The 18,708-nt window shown below is 47.1% G+C and overlaps 1 protein-coding gene across 4 annotated transcripts in view; it reads left to right on the forward strand.

Moving 5' to 3' along the window:
* The first annotated feature begins 3,336 nt into the window (after nucleotides 1–3,336).
* LOC138497237 (fibrous sheath-interacting protein 2-like) overlaps nucleotides 3,337–18,708 on the forward strand; it is a 727,834-nt gene continuing 712,462 nt past the window's right edge. For all 4 annotated transcript variants that reach the window (XR_011278548.1, XM_069620568.1, XM_069620569.1 and 1 more), the window contains exon 1: nucleotides 3,337–3,486. Coding sequence is in view for 3 of the 4 variants with exons in the window: in XM_069620568.1 (XP_069476669.1) it covers nucleotides 3,430–3,486 (57 nt within the window). In the remaining variant the exon portion in view is untranslated. The remainder of the gene's footprint in view (nucleotides 3,487–18,708) is intronic.

An 18,708-nucleotide genomic window follows, 5' to 3' on the forward strand; every position in this document is an offset into this window, starting at 1 on the left:
CTCATCAGTGTGTCGTCATGTTGTTCCTGAGTTTGGCCAAACACCAGAATGTCATCACTGTAGTTTAAGCAGTTGGGCACAAGCTTGATGACATTGTGGATCTCCGCTTGAAAAATTTCGGCCGCTGAGGATACTCCGAAACTGAGTCGCTTGTAGCGGAATAAGCCTAGATGGGTGGCAAATGTAGTTATGTATCGCGAGTTCTTGCTGAGCTCCAGCTGGTGGTAACCTTTGTTTAGGTCTAACTTCGAGAACGTTGTCGCCCCATTTAGAAGATGTACCATGTCCGTTATCCGGGGGGCTTGGTGTCGCTCTCTTAGGATGGCTCCATTCGGTCTCCTCATGTCTACGCATATCCTAATGTCTGGAGAGTCCTTTTTGGGTACTGGTACTATGGGAGAGACCCATGGTGTGGGACCTTCCGCGGGCTCAATGATGTCGGCTTCTAGTAACTTAGTTCGTTTTCAACTTGCTGTTGAATATTGATGGGGATGCCCCTGTAATGCTGGGCTAATGGAGTGATGTGGGGGTCGATGTGAAGTTCAATTTGTTTTCCTTTTAGTTTTCCTAAGCCTTTGAATAGTGCTGGGAATATTTGATCGATGCTTGCCGTTGGATCCAGATACTTGTGCACCATGATGCGGTATATTATGTGAATGAGTCCCATCTCTATGGCTGACCGATAGCTCAAAATGCATCCACTCTCGGTGGCGGCTTCTAGCACGTGCATGGGGATGCTTTTCTTATGCTCTTTGTACTGGCATGATGCCATGAAAAAACCTTTGCAGGCTAGGGGTGTCTTTGAGCCATAGGGATAGATGAGGGCTCGTGCTGGCTGTAGGCGAGGAGCGTTCGGTATGCTTCGGTATACTTCTTCGCTTATCACGTTCACAGTTGCTCCCGTATCTATCAGGAATTCTGCAGTTGTTTGGTTTACTCGTATTCTTAGCATCGGGCTGTGTTCTTTAGCCATGTCGTTTCCAAGGGCATATAGATATCCCTTCTTCCGCGGTGCTTCTTGTTGCATTTCCGGCCTGCGGGATCTCTCTTCTGAGGATGCGCTTGACACACTTTCTGACTGTGATTGTTCTATGAGGCATCTCACATATCTTCTGGGTCGTCTTCTCGCTTTTGGCTGGGTGTTTTTGCTCTCCCTCCATTCTCTCCTCTCCTGTCTTCTTTCCGGTTGGTCGTTGCGAGGACGGCGTCGCCCTTGTTCCTGGACGTGGTGCGCTGTCCTGTTGTAGCGGGAGGGTTGGTGCTGTTCTGGTTCCATCAAGGGCTTCCCATTTCTGTTGGCTACTCTCATTCTGCTGCGAAAAATCAGGCATACAGACTTGTAGTGGTCGTCGCCACCACATGCGGAGCACGTCTGTCCCACGGCCGGACACGTTCCTTCGTGTGGGTATTCGTGGCCACACCTGTAGCAGAAAGGGTCTTGGTTGGTTCTTGTCATACCCTCCAGCTTGTGGATGCTTTCTTGTTTGCCGTGCGTGATCTTTATGTCGTCCAGGCCTTCTACTTGCGCTGCAAGGGCGGCGTCGGATCTCGCTAGGCGCAGGATTTCTTCTAGACTTCTCGGCTGCTGTAGTAGTCTCCTCCGGAAGTCCGCACTTTCGCACCCCACTATAATTTGCGACCTGAGGGCCTCCTCGTTCGAGTAGTTGTTGAAGTCACAGTGCTTCATTTTTGCTCACAGCCTCATGACAAATGCGTCTATGGACTCTCCTTTGTTTTGCTTGGTAGTGTGGAATATGTGCCGTTCGTAGTCTACGTTTGTGTGGGGTGTGAAATACTCTGTGAGCGATGTCTTTAGCTTGATGTATGTATCTATGGTGTCTTCCGGCATTTCCTCAAGGATATCTCGTACATTGGAACCAACCGCATGATTTAGAATGTTTAGTTTTTGTTCATCCTCCAGTGAACCAGCTGCCTTCAGGCATACTTCAAAATCTCTCAACCATCTTTTCCACCTTGACCCCAAGGTGCTTGTCTCAGTGAGGTCAAAATTCGCTGGTAATTGGGCCAGAAGGCTGTCCGTCATTTTTCTGTGCGGGGATGCTGGGGCGGAGGATCCCTCCTCATGTGCTGGTGTCACTGGGACTGTGAGTGATGCCCTGCGGGCTGGGGTCGCTGTGGCGGTAGGTGACTCCTCTCCTGAGCCACTCATGAGCTTGACCTGGGTTGTCTATTGTTTGCGAGTGCGGTGGCGTCTGGCCGCCACTATGGGGCGCTGTGTTTGAGGGAATTCACTCTCCTAGTGCCAACATCGGGTGTGGATGGGCGCGTGGGACTCTATGAGGCCTTGTAGATGTGCCTCCCGATTCGCTGCTTGTGCCGGGGTTTTGCTTACCCTTTTGTGCAGTGCAGGGTGGGCACGATATGACTTGGTGGTCCGCTGCCGTCGGCGGGAGGTCAGAGCTCCTCAACCGCCCGGGGTGTGATGCGGGGAGTCGCTGCTCCACCCGCAGCGTTGGATGTGCGCCTGCCGGCGATGGTGCTGTTGGCGGGAGAAAACCTTCTCCTTCCTTCGTCTGGAGCGCCGGTACACGGGGAGCTGCAAGCACCTGCTCCACCTGTAGAATGAGCGCTTTGGGGCCTCTTCCAGCTGCGGGAAACCTCACGCTCCGACTCGCAATCCTCGGGCCTCGGAGGGCGGGAGAGCCGTGGGCGTCAGTTGCCGTGACCTGAGGCAGCGGGCACAGCGGGGCGCGTGTCCGCCTCGTCGCCAGATGTAGTGTCCTTGCGTGGACCTCCTCACGCTCTCATGCGTCCCTCAACCCCCAAGGAATATGCGGACACAGGAGCTGGGGTGCAACACGTCTTACTTTTTATTATCTCTAATCTGAACTGCGGCGTTGGCGGTAACCCCTCCCTTTCCCGTGACGTGGGGCGCAGCCCACTCAAAGAACTAACAACAAAGAGAGAGGACTATTCCTCTCTTCAACTCTATGGTGGCGACACCACAGGGCCCTTTGCATTAAATCTGGCACTGGAGTGGGCAGAAAAGGGCGAGGGGCGAGGGAACATAATTCCACTCCTTTTTTTTTGACACTTCGACCACTGGTATAGTCTCTTTCAGAGAGGCACACTAGCTGGACTAAATGTGAGGATAAGCTCGTACAAAAAAACGAAATAAGTAGATGGCAATCCCACTAAATAGTTTCAGTTCCACCATTTGAAACTAACAATGTGGTTTCTCGTTTCCGTTCCTGAAATGGCGGCTGCTAAAGCTCCCACTCAGCACCGGGCCTCCCTCGCTCTGGCCTACTGTAGTGATGACGTCACAATATATCAGGCGTTGACTGTGACATGCGTACGGGAGAGTGCCGAGGACGTACGGTGCCAGGCGGAAGCTGCCCGGGGAGGCAATGTCTATGGACCTCCCCCCTCTTGCTCTATTGGTGCCCGCAGGCTTGCGGCTTCATAATGGCTCCACGTATCTACCCCGTTGAAGGCCGTGCACCCGTAGGCCAGCCCTGTGATGTGAGTATCTGGCAATTCCATGGTAGACCCACAGGTGTCAGGTCTTTTCACCTGTTTCAACTGTAATGACCCCTCCTAGCCTGCCCAAACCTTCAAGGAAGGGAGCAGGGGCTGTGACTCTGACAAGGCAAGATGAATAGCTTCATCTTCGTTGGTTATTTGGAGTCCTCGCTGGCTGCCATTTTTGAGTCTGCTTTGCAGAGGAATATTATCCCTCATGGTTAATTGTGTAGGGCAGATTTTGCAAAAAGAATCCGTACACAAACTGTAGGATGTGAGCATGCGTGCACATATTCACTTAGTCGCATTGTTAGCATATTGTTGGTATTGGGGACCTGTAATCCAGCAACTTTGTGAAATGTTATAAAGCAGGTTAGGTAAAGAGGTTTTTATGCTGCTCCAGTCACCATTCCAGTGGTCTGTTGGGGCTGCCTGGAGAGTGAGTATTGGGCCCCAGCAGGGCGATCCAGATCTTGGTCGGAGAGAGGGAAAGGCAACAGACAAAGGGGGAAGGGGAAGAACGTTTAAATGCACATTAAAAATGAAGACAGTAAAAAAGAGAATTAGAGGCAGAGAGGGAGTTTTTTGTGATATTTTGTATACCTGTCAATGTAAACAATGAAAGTGTAGTGCTGATCAGAAAAGGGCAAATTGTATTGTGTTTGACATTTCTATTGCGCCTTTTACCTTTATTATAATCTCAATGCGCTAGTGGTGGGAACGCTCTTGGGGAAATCACTTAGTTGGATTAGACTGCCTGTGCGCATTTGGCCACAATAAGGCTTAGGAGTGCTGGCTAGGCTCTGGTATAAAGCAACCCACGATGTCAAGCATGTGAATGGGTGCTGAGAGAGGTCAGGAGAAAGTGTGAGTGGAAGAGACTCGTTATGTGTCCTGCTGGCCCAAATTTGTTGTTGTTTTTCGCTGTGTACTGATGGCAGAGGTGATGAGGCATAGTCTGGTACAAGTAGGTGGAACGATTATCTGACCAGCGAGACCGAATTTGTCATAGTCGTAGCTGTATTCCGAAGTGTGTGGCTAGCCATGCCTGCGGCCAGTGTCCACCGGAATGGTGCGTTTATACATACCTTGAAACTCAGATGGAGATTTGTTGTAGATGCACCTGTTTGATCAGGTGGTGTCATCCTCTGTCGATTCTTGTGGTGTGGCTGCAACAAATGGTTAGCGACACAGGCTAGCCTTCACAAATTACCACTAGTAGAGCATGGGCTATACTTTCAAAATCTTTCAAGTGGAGAGCTTAATGCTCCTGTGAAAAAGTGTATACCCGTGTGGGAAGTTTCAGCAATATACAGAAATTAGTGAGAGGTTGTGTGATGGGCTTGAGATGTGTTCCTTCCACCACTCTCTTGGAAGTGTGGTGGCTTGGTTTTTGGCGTAACCTGACAACCCATGAGAGATAAATATGGGATTGCCCAGCCGACAGCCATAAGGCAAGTTAGGTGGACACACAGGAAAGGAAATCAGGTGTGTGGGCAACAGATGCCATTTTGGTGTTGCCAGGTTTACTCCTGGCCTCCTCTTAAGTACCCCTGACACTGCCCTTGTGACCACTGAGTCAGAGGTCACTGTGGCAGTGCCAGCAACAGAGAGCAAATAGCGACTGAAAAGCCATATTTAGTTCCATTATTTCCCCCACTGTCCCTCAACTCTCCCCCACTCGGAGCAATAGAGAGCTGTTGAGGGAGCATAGTTGGGGAAGGGGTGCAAACTATTGGTAACTTCTGCCTGCTTTGGTGATTATCCGTTTTATTCATTTATGCCTATTGCACTATTGTAACCCACCAGTGATGACACTTTTTGTGATTTCATCTACGTCTACCCATAATAAAAACATATTCCTCTGGAATATAGTCATGCCCTGGGGAAGGCTTTGCCATAGGAATTGTGAGACCATTCAAGTCGAAACTTAAGTTAGCGAATATTAATGTTGAAGAAGTTTACGATTATTATAGGACTGGGTGGACTAGTGCGACACCTTCAAACCACATTATAGAGGTACATGGGAGAACAGAATTGTGCCATGATCACACAAATCCTGAAGTAGTCTGGGATTGGGACGTAAAATATATGTTTTGGTATGGATGAGGATGGATGTGGTATGTGACGTATGAATGAACTGAATGTTGTTTTTTGCTGGGGTATGTTTAGGGAGGATCGTTGTTTACATATGGAAATGGATGCATTCCACACATGTGCAAACAGTTTAAATATGTTTTAATATAAATGTGATGCTCTATTGCTGGCATTTTTTGCATTATTTTGTTTTTAATTTTATTGATTTTGTTTTAAATAATAACTTGTTCAATTCTGAAAGCAATTAATTTCAATCACAAATTATTACATAATAGACAAATTATTAAACAATAGTTTTGCAAAGGTAGCGGGCGCCCCTCTCTCGAATGAACAGACCTGATAACCTGTTCAGTGGTTATTAACCACTTCAGAGTTCGCAGCCACTGCTTTTACTCACTGTGCCTTTCACAGATGGGAAATATCCATTTGCATATCAGTCTTTGTCCTGCCCAGGGGCAGTCCAGCACCGAAATGCAATGGCAATTCCAACCTGAACGAGAGTACCACCAGCAACCCCATACACTTGTTTCACCCTTGTTGGGGATCATCAGTGAGGTGAAGCTGATGCCTCTCTAAGCACAGTGAGAGGGAGACCACGTCTGGTTGCCCCCAGGAGACCTAGGGTTACCAATCCCAGGTTCCTTGAAAAATAGTTTTGCAAAGGTAGCGGGCGCCCCTCTCTCGAATGAACAGACCTGATAACCTGTTCAGTGCTTATTAACCACTTGAGAGTTCGCAGCCACTGCTTTTACTCACTGTGCCTTTCACAGATGGGAAATATCCATTTGCATATCAGTCTTTGTCCTGCTCAGGGGCAGTCCAGCACCGAAATGCAATGGCAATTCCAACCTGAACGAGAGTACCACCAGCAACCCCATACACTTGTTTCACCCTTGTTGGGGATCATCAGTGAAGTGAAGCTGATGCCTCTCTAAGCACAGTGAGAGGGAGACCACGTCTGGTTGCCCCCAGGAGACCTAGGGTTACCAATCCCAGGTTCCTTGAAAAATAGTTTTGCAAAGGTAGCGGGCGCCCCTCTCTCGAATGAACAGACCTGATAACCTGTTCAGTGGTTATTAACCACTTGAGAGTTCGCAGCCACTGCTTTTACTCACTGTGCCTTTCACAGATGGGAAATATCCATTTGCATATCAGTCTTTGTCCTGCCCAGGGGCAGTCCAGCACCGAAATGCAATGGCAATTCCAACCTGAACGAGAGTACCACCAGCAACCCCATACACTTGTTTCACCCTTGTTGGGGATCATCAGTGAGGTGAAGCTGATGCCTCTCTAAGCACAGTGAGAGGGAGACCACGTCTGGTTGCCCCCAGGAGACCTAGGGTTACCAATCCCAGGTTCCTTGAAAAATAGTTTTGCAAAGGTAGCGGGCGCCCCTCTCTCGAATGAACAGACCTGATAACCTCTTCAGTGGTTATTAACCACTTGAGAGTTCGCAGCCACTGCTTTTACTCACTGTGCCTTTCACAGATGGGAAATATCCATTTGCATTTCAGTCTTTGTCCTGCCCAGGGGCAGTCCAGCACCGAAATGCAATGGCAATTCCAACCTGAACGAGAGTACCACCAGCAACCCCATACACTTGTTTCACCCTTGTTGGGGATCATCAGTGAGGTGAAGCTGATGCCTCTCTAAGCACAGTGAGAGGGAGACCACTTCTGGTTGCCCCCAGGAGACCTAGGGTTACCAATCCCAGGTTCCTTGAAAAATAGTTTTGCAAAGGTAGCGGGCGCCCCTCTCTCGAATGAACAGACCTGATAACCTGTTCAGTGGTTATTAACCACTTGAGAGTTCGCAGCCACTGCTTTTACTCACTGTGCCTTTCACAGATGGGAAATATCCATTTGCATATCAGTCTTTGTCCTGCCCAGGGGCAGTCCAGCACCAAAATGCAATGGCAATTCCAACCTGAACGAGAGTACCACCAGCAACCCCATACACTTGTTTCACTCTTGTTGGGGATCATCAGTGAGGTGAAGCTGATGCCTCTCTAAGCACAGTGAGAGGGAGACCACGTCTGGTTGCCCCCAGGAGACCTAGGGTTACCAATCCCAGGTTCCTTGAAAAATAGTTTTGCAAAGGTAGCGGGCGCCCCTCTCTCGAATGAACAGTGATTAATAACCACTGAACAGGTTATCAGGCCTTGTTCTGTCGAGAGAGGGGCGCCCGCTACCTTTGCAAACTAAATTTCAAGGAACCTGGGATTGGTAACCCTAGGTCTCCTGGAGGCAACCAGACGTGGTCTCCCTCTCACTGTGCTTAGAGAGGCATCAGCTTCACCTCACTGATGATCCCCAACAAGGGTGAAACACGTGTATTGGGTTGCTGGTGGTACTCTCGTTCAGGTTGGAATTGCCATTGCATTTCGGTGCTGGACTGCCCCTGGGCAGGACAAAGACTGATATGCAAATGGATATTTCCCATCTGTGAAAGGCACAGTGAGTAAAAGCAGTGGCTGCGAACTCTCAAGTGGTTAATAACCACTGAACAGGTTATCAGGCCTTGTTCTGTTGAGAGAGGGGCGCCCGCTACCTTTGCAAACTAAATTTCAAGGAAGCTGGGATTGGTAACCCTAGGTCTCCTGGGGGCAACCAGGCGTGGTCTCCCTCTCACTGTGCTTAGAGAGGCATCAGCTTCACCTCACCGATGATCCCCAACAAGGGTGAAACACGTGTATGGGGTTGCTGGTGGTACTCTCGTTCAGGTTGGAATTGCCATTGCATTTTGGTGCTGGACTGCCCCTGGGCAGGACAAAGACTGATATGCAAATGGATATTTCCCATCTGTGAAAGGCACAGTGAGTAAAAGCAGTGGCTGCGAACTCTCAAGTGGTTAATAACCACTGAACAGGTTATCAGGCCTTGTTCTGTCGAGAGAGGGGCGCCCGCTACCTTTGCAAACTAAATTTCAAGGAACCTGGGATTGGTAACCCAAGGTCTCCTGGGGGCAACCAGACGTGGTCTCCCTCTCACTGTGCTTAGAGAGGCATCAGCTTCACCTCACTGATGATCCCCAACAAGGGTGAAACACGTGTATGGGGTTGCTGGTGGTACTCTCGTTCAGGTTGGAATTGCCATTGCATTTCGGTGCTGGACTGCCCCTGGGCAGGACAAAGACTGATATGCAAATGGATGTTTCCCATCTGTGAAAGGCACAGTGAGTAAAAGCAGTGGCTGCGAACTCTCAAGTGGTTAATAACCACTGAACAAGTTATCAGGCCTTGTTCTGTCGAGAGAGGGGCGCCCGCTACCTTTGCAAACTAAATTTCAAGGAACCTGGGATTGGTAACTCTAGGTCTCCTGGGGGCAACCAGACGTGGTCTCCCTCTCACTGTGCTTAGAGAGGCATCAGCTTCACCTCACTGATGATCCCCAACAAGGGTGAAACACGTGTATGGGGTTGCTGGTGGTACTCTCGTTCAGGTTGGAATTGCCATTGCATTTCGGTGCTGGACTGCCCCTGGGCAGGACAAAGACTGATATGCAAATGGATATTTCCCATCTGTGAAAGGCACAGTGAGTAAAAGCAGTGGCTGCGAACTCTCAAGTGGTTAATAACCACTGAACAGGTTATCAGGCCTTGTTCTGTCGAGAGAGGGGCGCCCGCTACCTTTGCAAACTAAATTTCAAGGAACCTGGGATTGGTAACCCTAGGTCTCCTGGGGGCAACCAGACGTGGTCTCCCTCTCACTGTGCTTAGAGAGGCATCAGCTTCACCTCACTGATGATCCCCAAGAAGGGTGAAACACGTGTATGGGGTTGCTGGTGGTACTCTCGTTCAGGTTGGAATTGCCATTGCATTTCGGTGCTGGACTGCCCCTGGGCAGGACAAAGACTGATATGCAAATGGATATTTCCCATCTGTGAAAGGCACAGTGAGTAAAAGCAGTGGCTGCGAACTCTCAAGTGGTTAATAACCACTGAACAGGTTATCAGGCCTTGTTCTGTCGAGAGAGGGGCGCCCGCTACCTTTGCAAACTAAATTTCAAGGAACCTGGGATTGGTAACCCTAGGTCTCCTGGGGGCAACCAGACGTGGTCTCCCTCTCACTGTGCTTAGAGAGGCATCAGCTTCACCTCACTGATGATCCCCAACAAGGGTGAAACACGTGTATGGGGTTGCTGGTGGTACTTTCGTTCAGGTTGGAATTGCCATTGCATTTCGGTGCTGGACTGCCCCTGGGCAGGACAAAGACTGATATGCAAATGGATATTTCCCATCTGTGAAAGGCACAGTGAGTAAAAGCAGTGGCTGCGAACTCTCAAGTGGTTAATAACCACTGAACAGGTTATCAGGCCTTGTTCTGTCGAGAGAGGGGCGCCCGCTACCTTTGCAAACTAAATTTCAAGGAACCTGGGATTGGTAACCCTAGGTCTCCTGGGGGCAACCAGATGTGGTCTCCCTCTCACTGTGCTTAGAGAGGCATCAGCTTCACCTCACTGATGATCCCCAACAAGGGTGAAACACGTGTATGGGGTTGCTGGTGGTACTCTCGTTCAGGTTGGAATTGCCATTGCATTTCGGTGCTGGACTGCCCCTGGGCAGGACAAAGACTGATATGCAAATGGATATTTCCCATCTGTGAAAGGCACAGTGAGTAAAAGCAGTGGCTGCGAACTCTCAAGTGGTTAATAACCACTGAACAGGTTATCAGGCCTTGTTCTGTCGAGAGAGGGGCGCCCGCTACCTTTGCAAACTAAATTATTAAACAAGTAATACATTGCATCTTCAAAGTTAAAATATGAAAAACAGGATAAGAATACATAAAATACATCACGCGTAAAAGATTAAAAGAACATTTTGACTAATTTGCTTATACTAATATCTACGGCAGGTACATTACAATCAATGTATATATACGTATTTCCGGAGTTAAAAGAGTCAAACAGGTTATTTATTCATTTATTTTTTTAATTTGAAAAACTACAGTTTGAAATTGTGTTACAAATTTTTGTTTCACAACAGCCGAATTAACTTTGGAACCACCACCAACAGATCAAATCAGAATCAAACACATCAAAACAATCTAAAAAGAAAAGAGAACAGAGGCGAAACAACGAAGGAAGGAAAATTTGACATTAAATATCTGTTTTCAAAATCATATCAAAATAGTTCACAGTTGCACAAACAAGTTGTGTGCTGTGACCAGAGATGATCCTAGACCACCACGTCTCCATGTCATCATCCAGAGGTGCAAATTGACCCAGATGCAACGATCGCTGGATAGTTGTTCGCTGACATTCAACTAGTAGATGTTTGGTGGTTTCTATCGAAGATTCACAAAAACGACACAGATTGTCTTTTAAGGATGGCTCCCTTCTTTGCCATAGGACTTCCTTGGTTTTTAGGATGTTGACTCGAAACCGTAAGAATTGAGCTCTATGATAGCGGGATGGGTAATGTAAAAGGTAGCAAGCTGGTTCGTTAAGTTTCCTAGAGTCATGATCCATCACTTTTGTTGACTTCAGCTTTTCTTTCGTCATTATTGATGCTCCATGCCCAATAATCAAATGTCTTTTTTGCATGTTGTGGCCAAAGTAGGAGTTCTTCATTGCTGATGTTTGCTGCAGATAGATACACCATAATTTGCAAAACCAAGTATTAAGAAGATCGGATTTTTTTGGCATCTGGTTGAAAGCAAACAATTTGTATGCGGGTGCCCGCGCCTCCAAGGACATTTTACGCAGCGTTGTTAATGAGTTCCATACCATTTTCATGTGTAGGGAGTTAATGGCTAGTTCATATCTCACAATAGCAATAGGAGTGAACTGTGGGAGCTTCAAAACCCTCCGCCAAAAGTGACCTTCTAAAGCATGCCAGGTTTGCTCACCTATATTCCAACCTGCAGTAGCCCCGAAGATCATTACTGGCACCACTTTTTGCTGATAGGATTTAATGACAGGTTTTTACAGCTTGCAGTGTTAATTTCTTCATCTTAGAAGTTAGTTCTGTCACCCATTGCTGTTCTCTGATGGAATTATTGAATTGTATACCCAAGTATCTTATTGAGTCAACAGATGAAATAATAGCTTCTGTAATTTTCCACCTAAAGGATTTATCCTTTTTTCCTTTGACATTTCCAATTGAAACAATCTTTGTTTTTGTGGTGTTTATGGTTAGTTCATTTAGATCTATATATTTTTGCAGACCTGTTAGTAGCCTCTGCAGCCCAATTTGCGTTCGGTCCATCAGTACCAAATCGTCCGCATATACGATACATTTGATTGCGGTTTGGTTTATTTTGGGGGAGAAGCATGCAATTTGCATGAGAAAGGTTGGTAAGTCTGCCAGAAACAACTTAAATAGCTCTGCGGCTAAGGGGCAACCTTGCTTGACACCTTTTTGGGTCATGATGGAGTTGGTAAGCAGCCCGTTATTATTCAACCTCACTTTGATTGAGGTATGGGCATGTAACGCCATTAATGGTTCCAAGATAGATGCAGGACAGCACCACTTCCGTAGTTTTGCCCACAACAGGTTGCGATTTACACCATCGAAAGCTTGTTTCAAATCGATGAAGGCAAGATGTAGTTTGCCATTTGATTTCATGGTTTCCAATTTTAAGATTGTTAGGATGAGTAAGTTAACATCAACCCCAACACCTTTTGTGAATCCGGTTTGCCATATGTCATTTATTAGCAAAGTTTCTGCCCATTTGGCAAGTTTGATGCGCAGGTTTGAGCCAAATATTTTACCGATCGTATCTAGCAGGGCAATTGGGCGATAGTTGTTTGGGTCGTTCCAACTGCCCCGCTTATGAATCGGAACGATAATCGCAGTCCTCCAGGAGTCAGGCAATTTTTTTGCCAAACTGATTTTAGTGAAGAGATTTCCAATAAAAGCTGCCCACTCTTTTGGATATCGTTTTAGGTCGATATTTGAAATCAAATCTGGCCCAGCAGCGCGTGAGTTCTTTAGCGCCTTGATAGCAATAATAAGGTTGTCGTGTTCCATTAGCACGTCCCATTGTGTATCCACATAGCTAGGCGTTGTCACATCATTACCATCTGAGTTTTGGAAGACCAAAGAGAAATGCGATTCCCATATGTCTCCTGAGATGGTGTTTATTACATATGGGATGCTTTTGGAGAAGTCCATATTCAGTATCTTCCAAATATCACAAGTATTCTTTGTCATGATTAGGCGTAACATGTGTTCCGCACGATCTTGCTCTATTATTTTTGCCTGCGACCTTGCCCAATTTCTATACCGCGTACGTCTAGCTTTTATTGCTTGTTGACCCTCAGATTTTGGTAAGAGTTTCTTTAATCGCCTTAAATCTTTCTGCATTGCCTTTTTCTCATCGTGCAGCACCTTACAATAAATATGTTGGTGAGACCAACCTTGATTTGGAGACCCAACTCCAGGCATTTTGAAGGCAGTCAGCAGGGCAGTATAATCTGCCCCATTATTAGCTGGAATGTTCATAAGCTTTGTGCTGAGCCCTTGGATCTGGTTGGTGGTAGACGATTTCCACCTGAATTTACTTCCAAAGTGATGTTACTTGAGCAATCTGGCAAAGGCATTTCCATCACCATGCAGAGTTGTAACAGGCAGTGGTCACTATATTTCATTCATTTTATTTCTAATTCAACAATCATGGTTGCAAGATTACTTGAAATCCATATGTAATCGAGAATGCTGTTTGTGGATTCACGATGCCACGTTGGCTTAGCAGGGATGTCTCCTTTAGTTTTTCCATTTAGCATGTGTATATCACGAATCGACATGGCAGTCTGCCAACAGCTCTCTCTATCGTCAATCAAGGCGAGAGGGACCAATTGATAATTCCCCGACGAATGTTCAAACCTGAACGAGTTGCAATTCAAGTCCCCGCAGCAAATCACTGATATGTTTGGTGTAGGTCAGCATTGCGACGTCGATTAATTCAGCAATTGCGGATATAAAGATGTCTGACCTGATCTTTGTCGGGTTCCAGTAAGTGTTTATAATCAGAAGGTATTTTCTTGCGTTAGCTTTTTTGACCGTTGTTTGCATGATTGTACCTTGTACATATGGATTGGGATTTTTAGACTCAAGCACGGCCCATGATCTTGATATCCTCACCATGGTTATAAGGCCAGAGCTTAGACGGCCTTTCGCATTTTTTACTGCTGTATTTAAAATTACAGTAAATCCATCGCAGATGGGAGGTGAGCAGAGCCAAGTTTCTTGCAAACATATAATGAAGACATTTGCTAGCGGTGTTTCAAAATCATTAAATAAGTGCTTGTATCCACATGTGTTCCAGGAAATGAAAAGGATTGAATTGCCAGAGTTGTTCAGTCATGGCTAATGTTGGTTTCTAGGCCCATTATCTTTGGTATTTTTTACAGTAGCTTTTCTTTGCGGGACTTGATGTGATCTTGAGGACAGTGTGTCACACATCGATTGTCTTAGCGCAGCCCCATCAACTGGTTTCAATGGTTTCTTAGATCCATCTTTGGAGCATTCAGGTCGATTTGAAATTTCACAATCTGGTTCAACCAGTATTTCAAAACCAAAAAACAACAGTTCATCACTTGCATTTAGAAGGGTGCTGCGTACAGTAGCTGAGTTGATATGTAACAAGACCTGGTCTGAACATTTTTCAGTAGCATACTCCACGATTCGCATATCGTCAGAGACGATAGCTCGCAGCGAGGGTATGCACTTGAACAATTTCAAAATGTTCGTTCGGTTTAAATTTACTTCAGCTTCGTCGCTTTGGATGTTTTGTAGCCGCAACTTGCGGCAGCCGCTTTGCTCTCGGCGGTTAGTCAACTCATGCACTCGACTTTTAAAGTGATTACGTAGGTTGCTTTGATTTGAATTAAATTTAGGATTCAACTGTGACACTACTGCTTGTGCCTGGAAAGATTTTTCTGAGCCTCTCGAACCTCTTTGCCTGTGCGCCGTGTTTTGCCGTGTCCTTATTTGGACTCGCATCAGAGGACTGAGAGGGGGCAGCACGAGAGCAGGACAAACTGTCTGCTACATCGTGCTCATCTTGCAATGAATAGGTGGACAGATCACAAAGATTTGTTGATGTAGAGACAATTGTTATGTTACTAGACTCCGACTCAGAAATTATTCTTCTGCGTTTCAAGGCAGGTTTGAGTTTGGCCTTAATTGGAGGAGGGCAAGCCACTCTTTGCAAATCAGCCTCTGTCTTTGACTTTTTATTGTTTTCTTTCCGTTTAAATAGGCTCTGTCTTGGTGGCGTTGAAAGATTCCTTATAAACGCTTTAGTCTTTGAAGTGCCAGCTGGATTAGAGCTTTTTGAAAGATTTTTTGATGATCCACAACCTTGTTTCCCGATTGATTTAGTAGCAACCAGTGATGGCTCAGTTGACATGGCTTTGGCAGGGCCAGTAAAAATGCCAAAAGACGAAAACTTGCCATCTGGGGCTACAGGTTTTGTTTGACGTTTGTCCAAGAAATTCTCAGTGCTGACGCCTATTATAGATATTGCTTTCGATTGAACTACAAGAGGTCCTGCACAAGATTCATCAGCGATAGGAGAAACTGCAGTAGGAACACTAGGCAAAGATTTCGCTCCTTCAATCGTGATTTCGTTGTTAGTATTTTTTTTATTTGGATTTTTTTGTCCCACTTTATCATTAGAATTTGGGGAATTTCTCACAATTGTTAGATTAGGATTATGAGATGTAAAGCCGCCAACTGGACACGTGTTTGTGCTGTTATGACAGGGAACGACCTTCTCACATAACATGTGGCATTGACAGTGTCGTGATTGTTTCATCAAGTCAAGTACGTCATCGACAAGTTTCTCATGTTTTTGGCTATTTCGACGGGCTAGGTCACGGTGCCATTGTTGCCATTCAATTGTTCGTTCCACTTCTCCCTGGATCATATTTTTGAGATACACGTTTGATGTTTCCACCTGACCCATTTTTTGGGTTAGATTCGCTAAAAGCGCACTTTGGTCTTGTATCTTTCCACATAGAGCTTCATACAATTTGACAAAAGGAATCATCGCCAAAGAGGAAGCGGCTAAGACATTGTTGTGAATTTGCATCGCGGCAGCCGCCGAGATACTGGCTTTCACCGCGGTTTGCCCGCTTTTATCTCCACCGCTTGGCGAGAAACTTGATAAGTCATTCGATTGAGCATATGTTTCATTCATCAAGTGGCCTTTCCTTGTCGTCTCAAGGCCAGTAGTTGTTTTATTCCTTTTGTTTTGCATTGTCGGAGTGCTTGTAATGAGTTTTGTGTGCTCAGATATTGAGGATGAGGTCCGCGTTTCAGGTTTTCATGTATTCGTATTCATAGAGTTTCCATTACTTGTCTTAGAGCCAGAGGGCATTGTTAGTCCCAATGATGATTGACCAAGCTGTTGGGTGATATCATCATGCTGTTTGTCCAAGGTGGATGTTGTGGCCAGACCATGTCGGCAATCAAGCTCAGGCCGGTTGTTAGCCGTACTCAATATCGGGTTCTTTACATGTTGCAATCGTGGGTTTGGAGTCAGCAATGATGATTCACTCGGAATAACCACAGACTTATGACAAGTAATTTGCTCTGGAAGTTCAGAAGACAGGAATGAAGATGACTTGGCGATTTTATTTGCATCGATCTCAGTGTGCTTTCGATTTGCTGATGCATGAAAGCGTAGCATCTTGTCATCAAAAGGTGCCATTCCGGAATGAGTTGCGTGAAATTGAATCTCATGAAGGTTTGTTGGTGATTTGGCGTCTGGTAGCTCATGAATAAAGGCTTGAGCATTGCCTGACAGACAGACCGTCGCCTTGAGTATAACAGCTTCACCTATTTTGTCGTCATGCTGAGCGGTGGCTCTTACAGATCCATTAGGTTTGGTCACAGGAGGACAGGTATCTCTGTCCTTGGCCGGTGCCTGTCCCGGCTCGCTGTGCACATGGCCAGTCAGCTAAGAATTATCTGAACATTTTTGGAGAATGTTGGTTTCTAGACTTGATAAGGGAATTTCAGCATGCCCATTTGATGCAGAGACACCGTGAGACGCTGCCATCAAGTCGGCATCCGTCATTTCAAATGGAGAAAAGAATGTTTCCGGAGAAATGGGGCTCGATGTAATTTCGTGAGGTGCACAGATCGATTGTGAATGTGATAATGGCGTTAAGTTGGACAAAGATAACAGCCTCAGTAGTGGTGGCAAAGGTGCAGACTCCTGGACGGGCTCCTGTTGCAGGTCAAGGGCGGGGAGACCATTGCATTCATATACGGGGGATACCACAACGTTATTAAGTGGTTCAATGTTCACAGGGGTTGCGTCCGATGAGCCAGTTTGGTCAGGGTGCAGAGTTGAACTTAATAGAACAACCTCTGCCCCCGCAGACAATGGAATCCCCCCCCCCTGCACTCAACACAGGTGCTGTGAGCATATCTAGCACGTTGTTCTGACAGGTGATTTCCTTGAGAGCTCACTTGGAGTAGCCAGAGTCGTCAAGGTAAAAGTTTTTTTGCTTACCTTGTCGTTCAGTATTGCAACCTTTTGTAAGGCGGTCCAAGGATTCAGCATGCGACGCTGCTGAAGTGTTTTATGGCGAGTCTGCGGACCAGTTTTCTTGCTCGTAGGGTCCATCATGGTGCGGACTGGGGCAGACTGGGAAACTCGCCAGTGTTAGGAAAGATTTCGTAATTGTAGGTAATTTTCCTTCCATGTGGCAACCCCTAAACTTTTTGCTGTTGTTTTTCACCTTGTTCTTGACTTTGCCAGAGAAGTGCAGCCTTCTGCCGCACTCCTCTGGGCTTTCGCTCCTTTCTTACGGGGAAACTGACATGCCCTTAAGACAGTCAGTACTGGGGAACGCTGTTTCCCGTAGTTTCTTTTATCATGTTGCGGCTTTCGTGCAACATGACACAAGAGGGCACTGTAAGCTAAGTTACAGCTCTCTTGGGTCTCTAGCCTTCTACAGGCCCTAGATACTCGTTTAGGATTGTATCTGATCGGTGCAAGTGATTCAGGGACGGGAATGGTGGCAGCGATCGTTTCTTGTATTTTGAGCTCCTTTTGGCGTTCTAAGCGCGTTTTCCGCGCTTAACCCAAAATGGTGGCCTGGCTCCCAAAATGGCCAGACCACGAGGCTCCTTTGTCCTGTCCGCTGACCGTCTTGCTCCCTTCACCTTCCCCAGGTCGAGCCGACCCGGGGCCTTCCTTATTTGGGCATGTACTTTCCCGCGAAACACGGATGCTTTCGCGGGCTTCTACATGTCTTGTGTGTGCCTCCAGGATGTGGGCTGGGATGTCTGGTCCCACTACACATCCTGGGTGCCAGAGAGTCTAGGGTGGTGTGAATGCCTGGGACCACCGTGGTCCGTGATTGGTCCACGAATGGTGTGAGTGTTGATGAGCGGATCTCCTATTGGGTCCCCTCCGTTTTGGCGCGAAGGGAACCATGGATAAGAGGGGGCTGGAAACACCACTACCATGTCGATCTCCTGAGTTCTCACGAACAAAGGAATACGAGGAGCCAAGTATCCTGCAACCAAGAGGCTGGACCGAGGAATCGCTGGTGACCCGCTGAAGGACTTCTCCTCTGCACTGCTGTCGCCTTGTGAAACCCTTTTCACCTTTGATGGAACCAGAAGGCCTGTACTGGTACTTCGACCCTTGGAATAGCGGGAACAGCTATTCTCGGCATCTTCACCATCTCCTGCCAGTAAGCCTTCGGAAGCGTCTCTGGGCCATCCAGCTGACTGACCAGTTTACACAGGAGTCTTGCTCTGTAACCGCCGCCAGGTTGTGTAGTATTTCGAGTCCTTGTCACTCTCACACGCTTCGTACACTTGGCGTTCCCAGGTCTGAAGTGAGTAATGTACATTTGGCTCAGATACACACGGCCGCTCCGTTGCCCTGCTGTGGTGACAAACTGTGCGGGTTTCTTCGATTGGGATGTCTTTTTACTCAACACGACGACGAGGCGTTCCCTGCTCTTCTGAACCTGCCAGCTGCTGAAACTGACGCGGAGAAGCCTGGGTCTGCTTGCATCGGGGACCGGTGAGTAGCATAGCTAGGATCTGGTCGCCCTCCTGCAGGAGCCCATTGCTTTTCCCCGCTGTGTCAAACAGCACCCTTTTCCGTACTCGCGCTCTGCTTCTGCCCACTGTGGAGGCTGCGCTTGAG

The sequence above is a fragment of the Ambystoma mexicanum genome, chromosome 5q (assembly GCF_040938575.1).
Source record: "Ambystoma mexicanum isolate Mex_15411 chromosome 5q, UKY_AmexF1_1, whole genome shotgun sequence".
NCBI lineage: Eukaryota > Metazoa > Chordata > Amphibia > Caudata > Ambystomatidae > Ambystoma > Ambystoma mexicanum.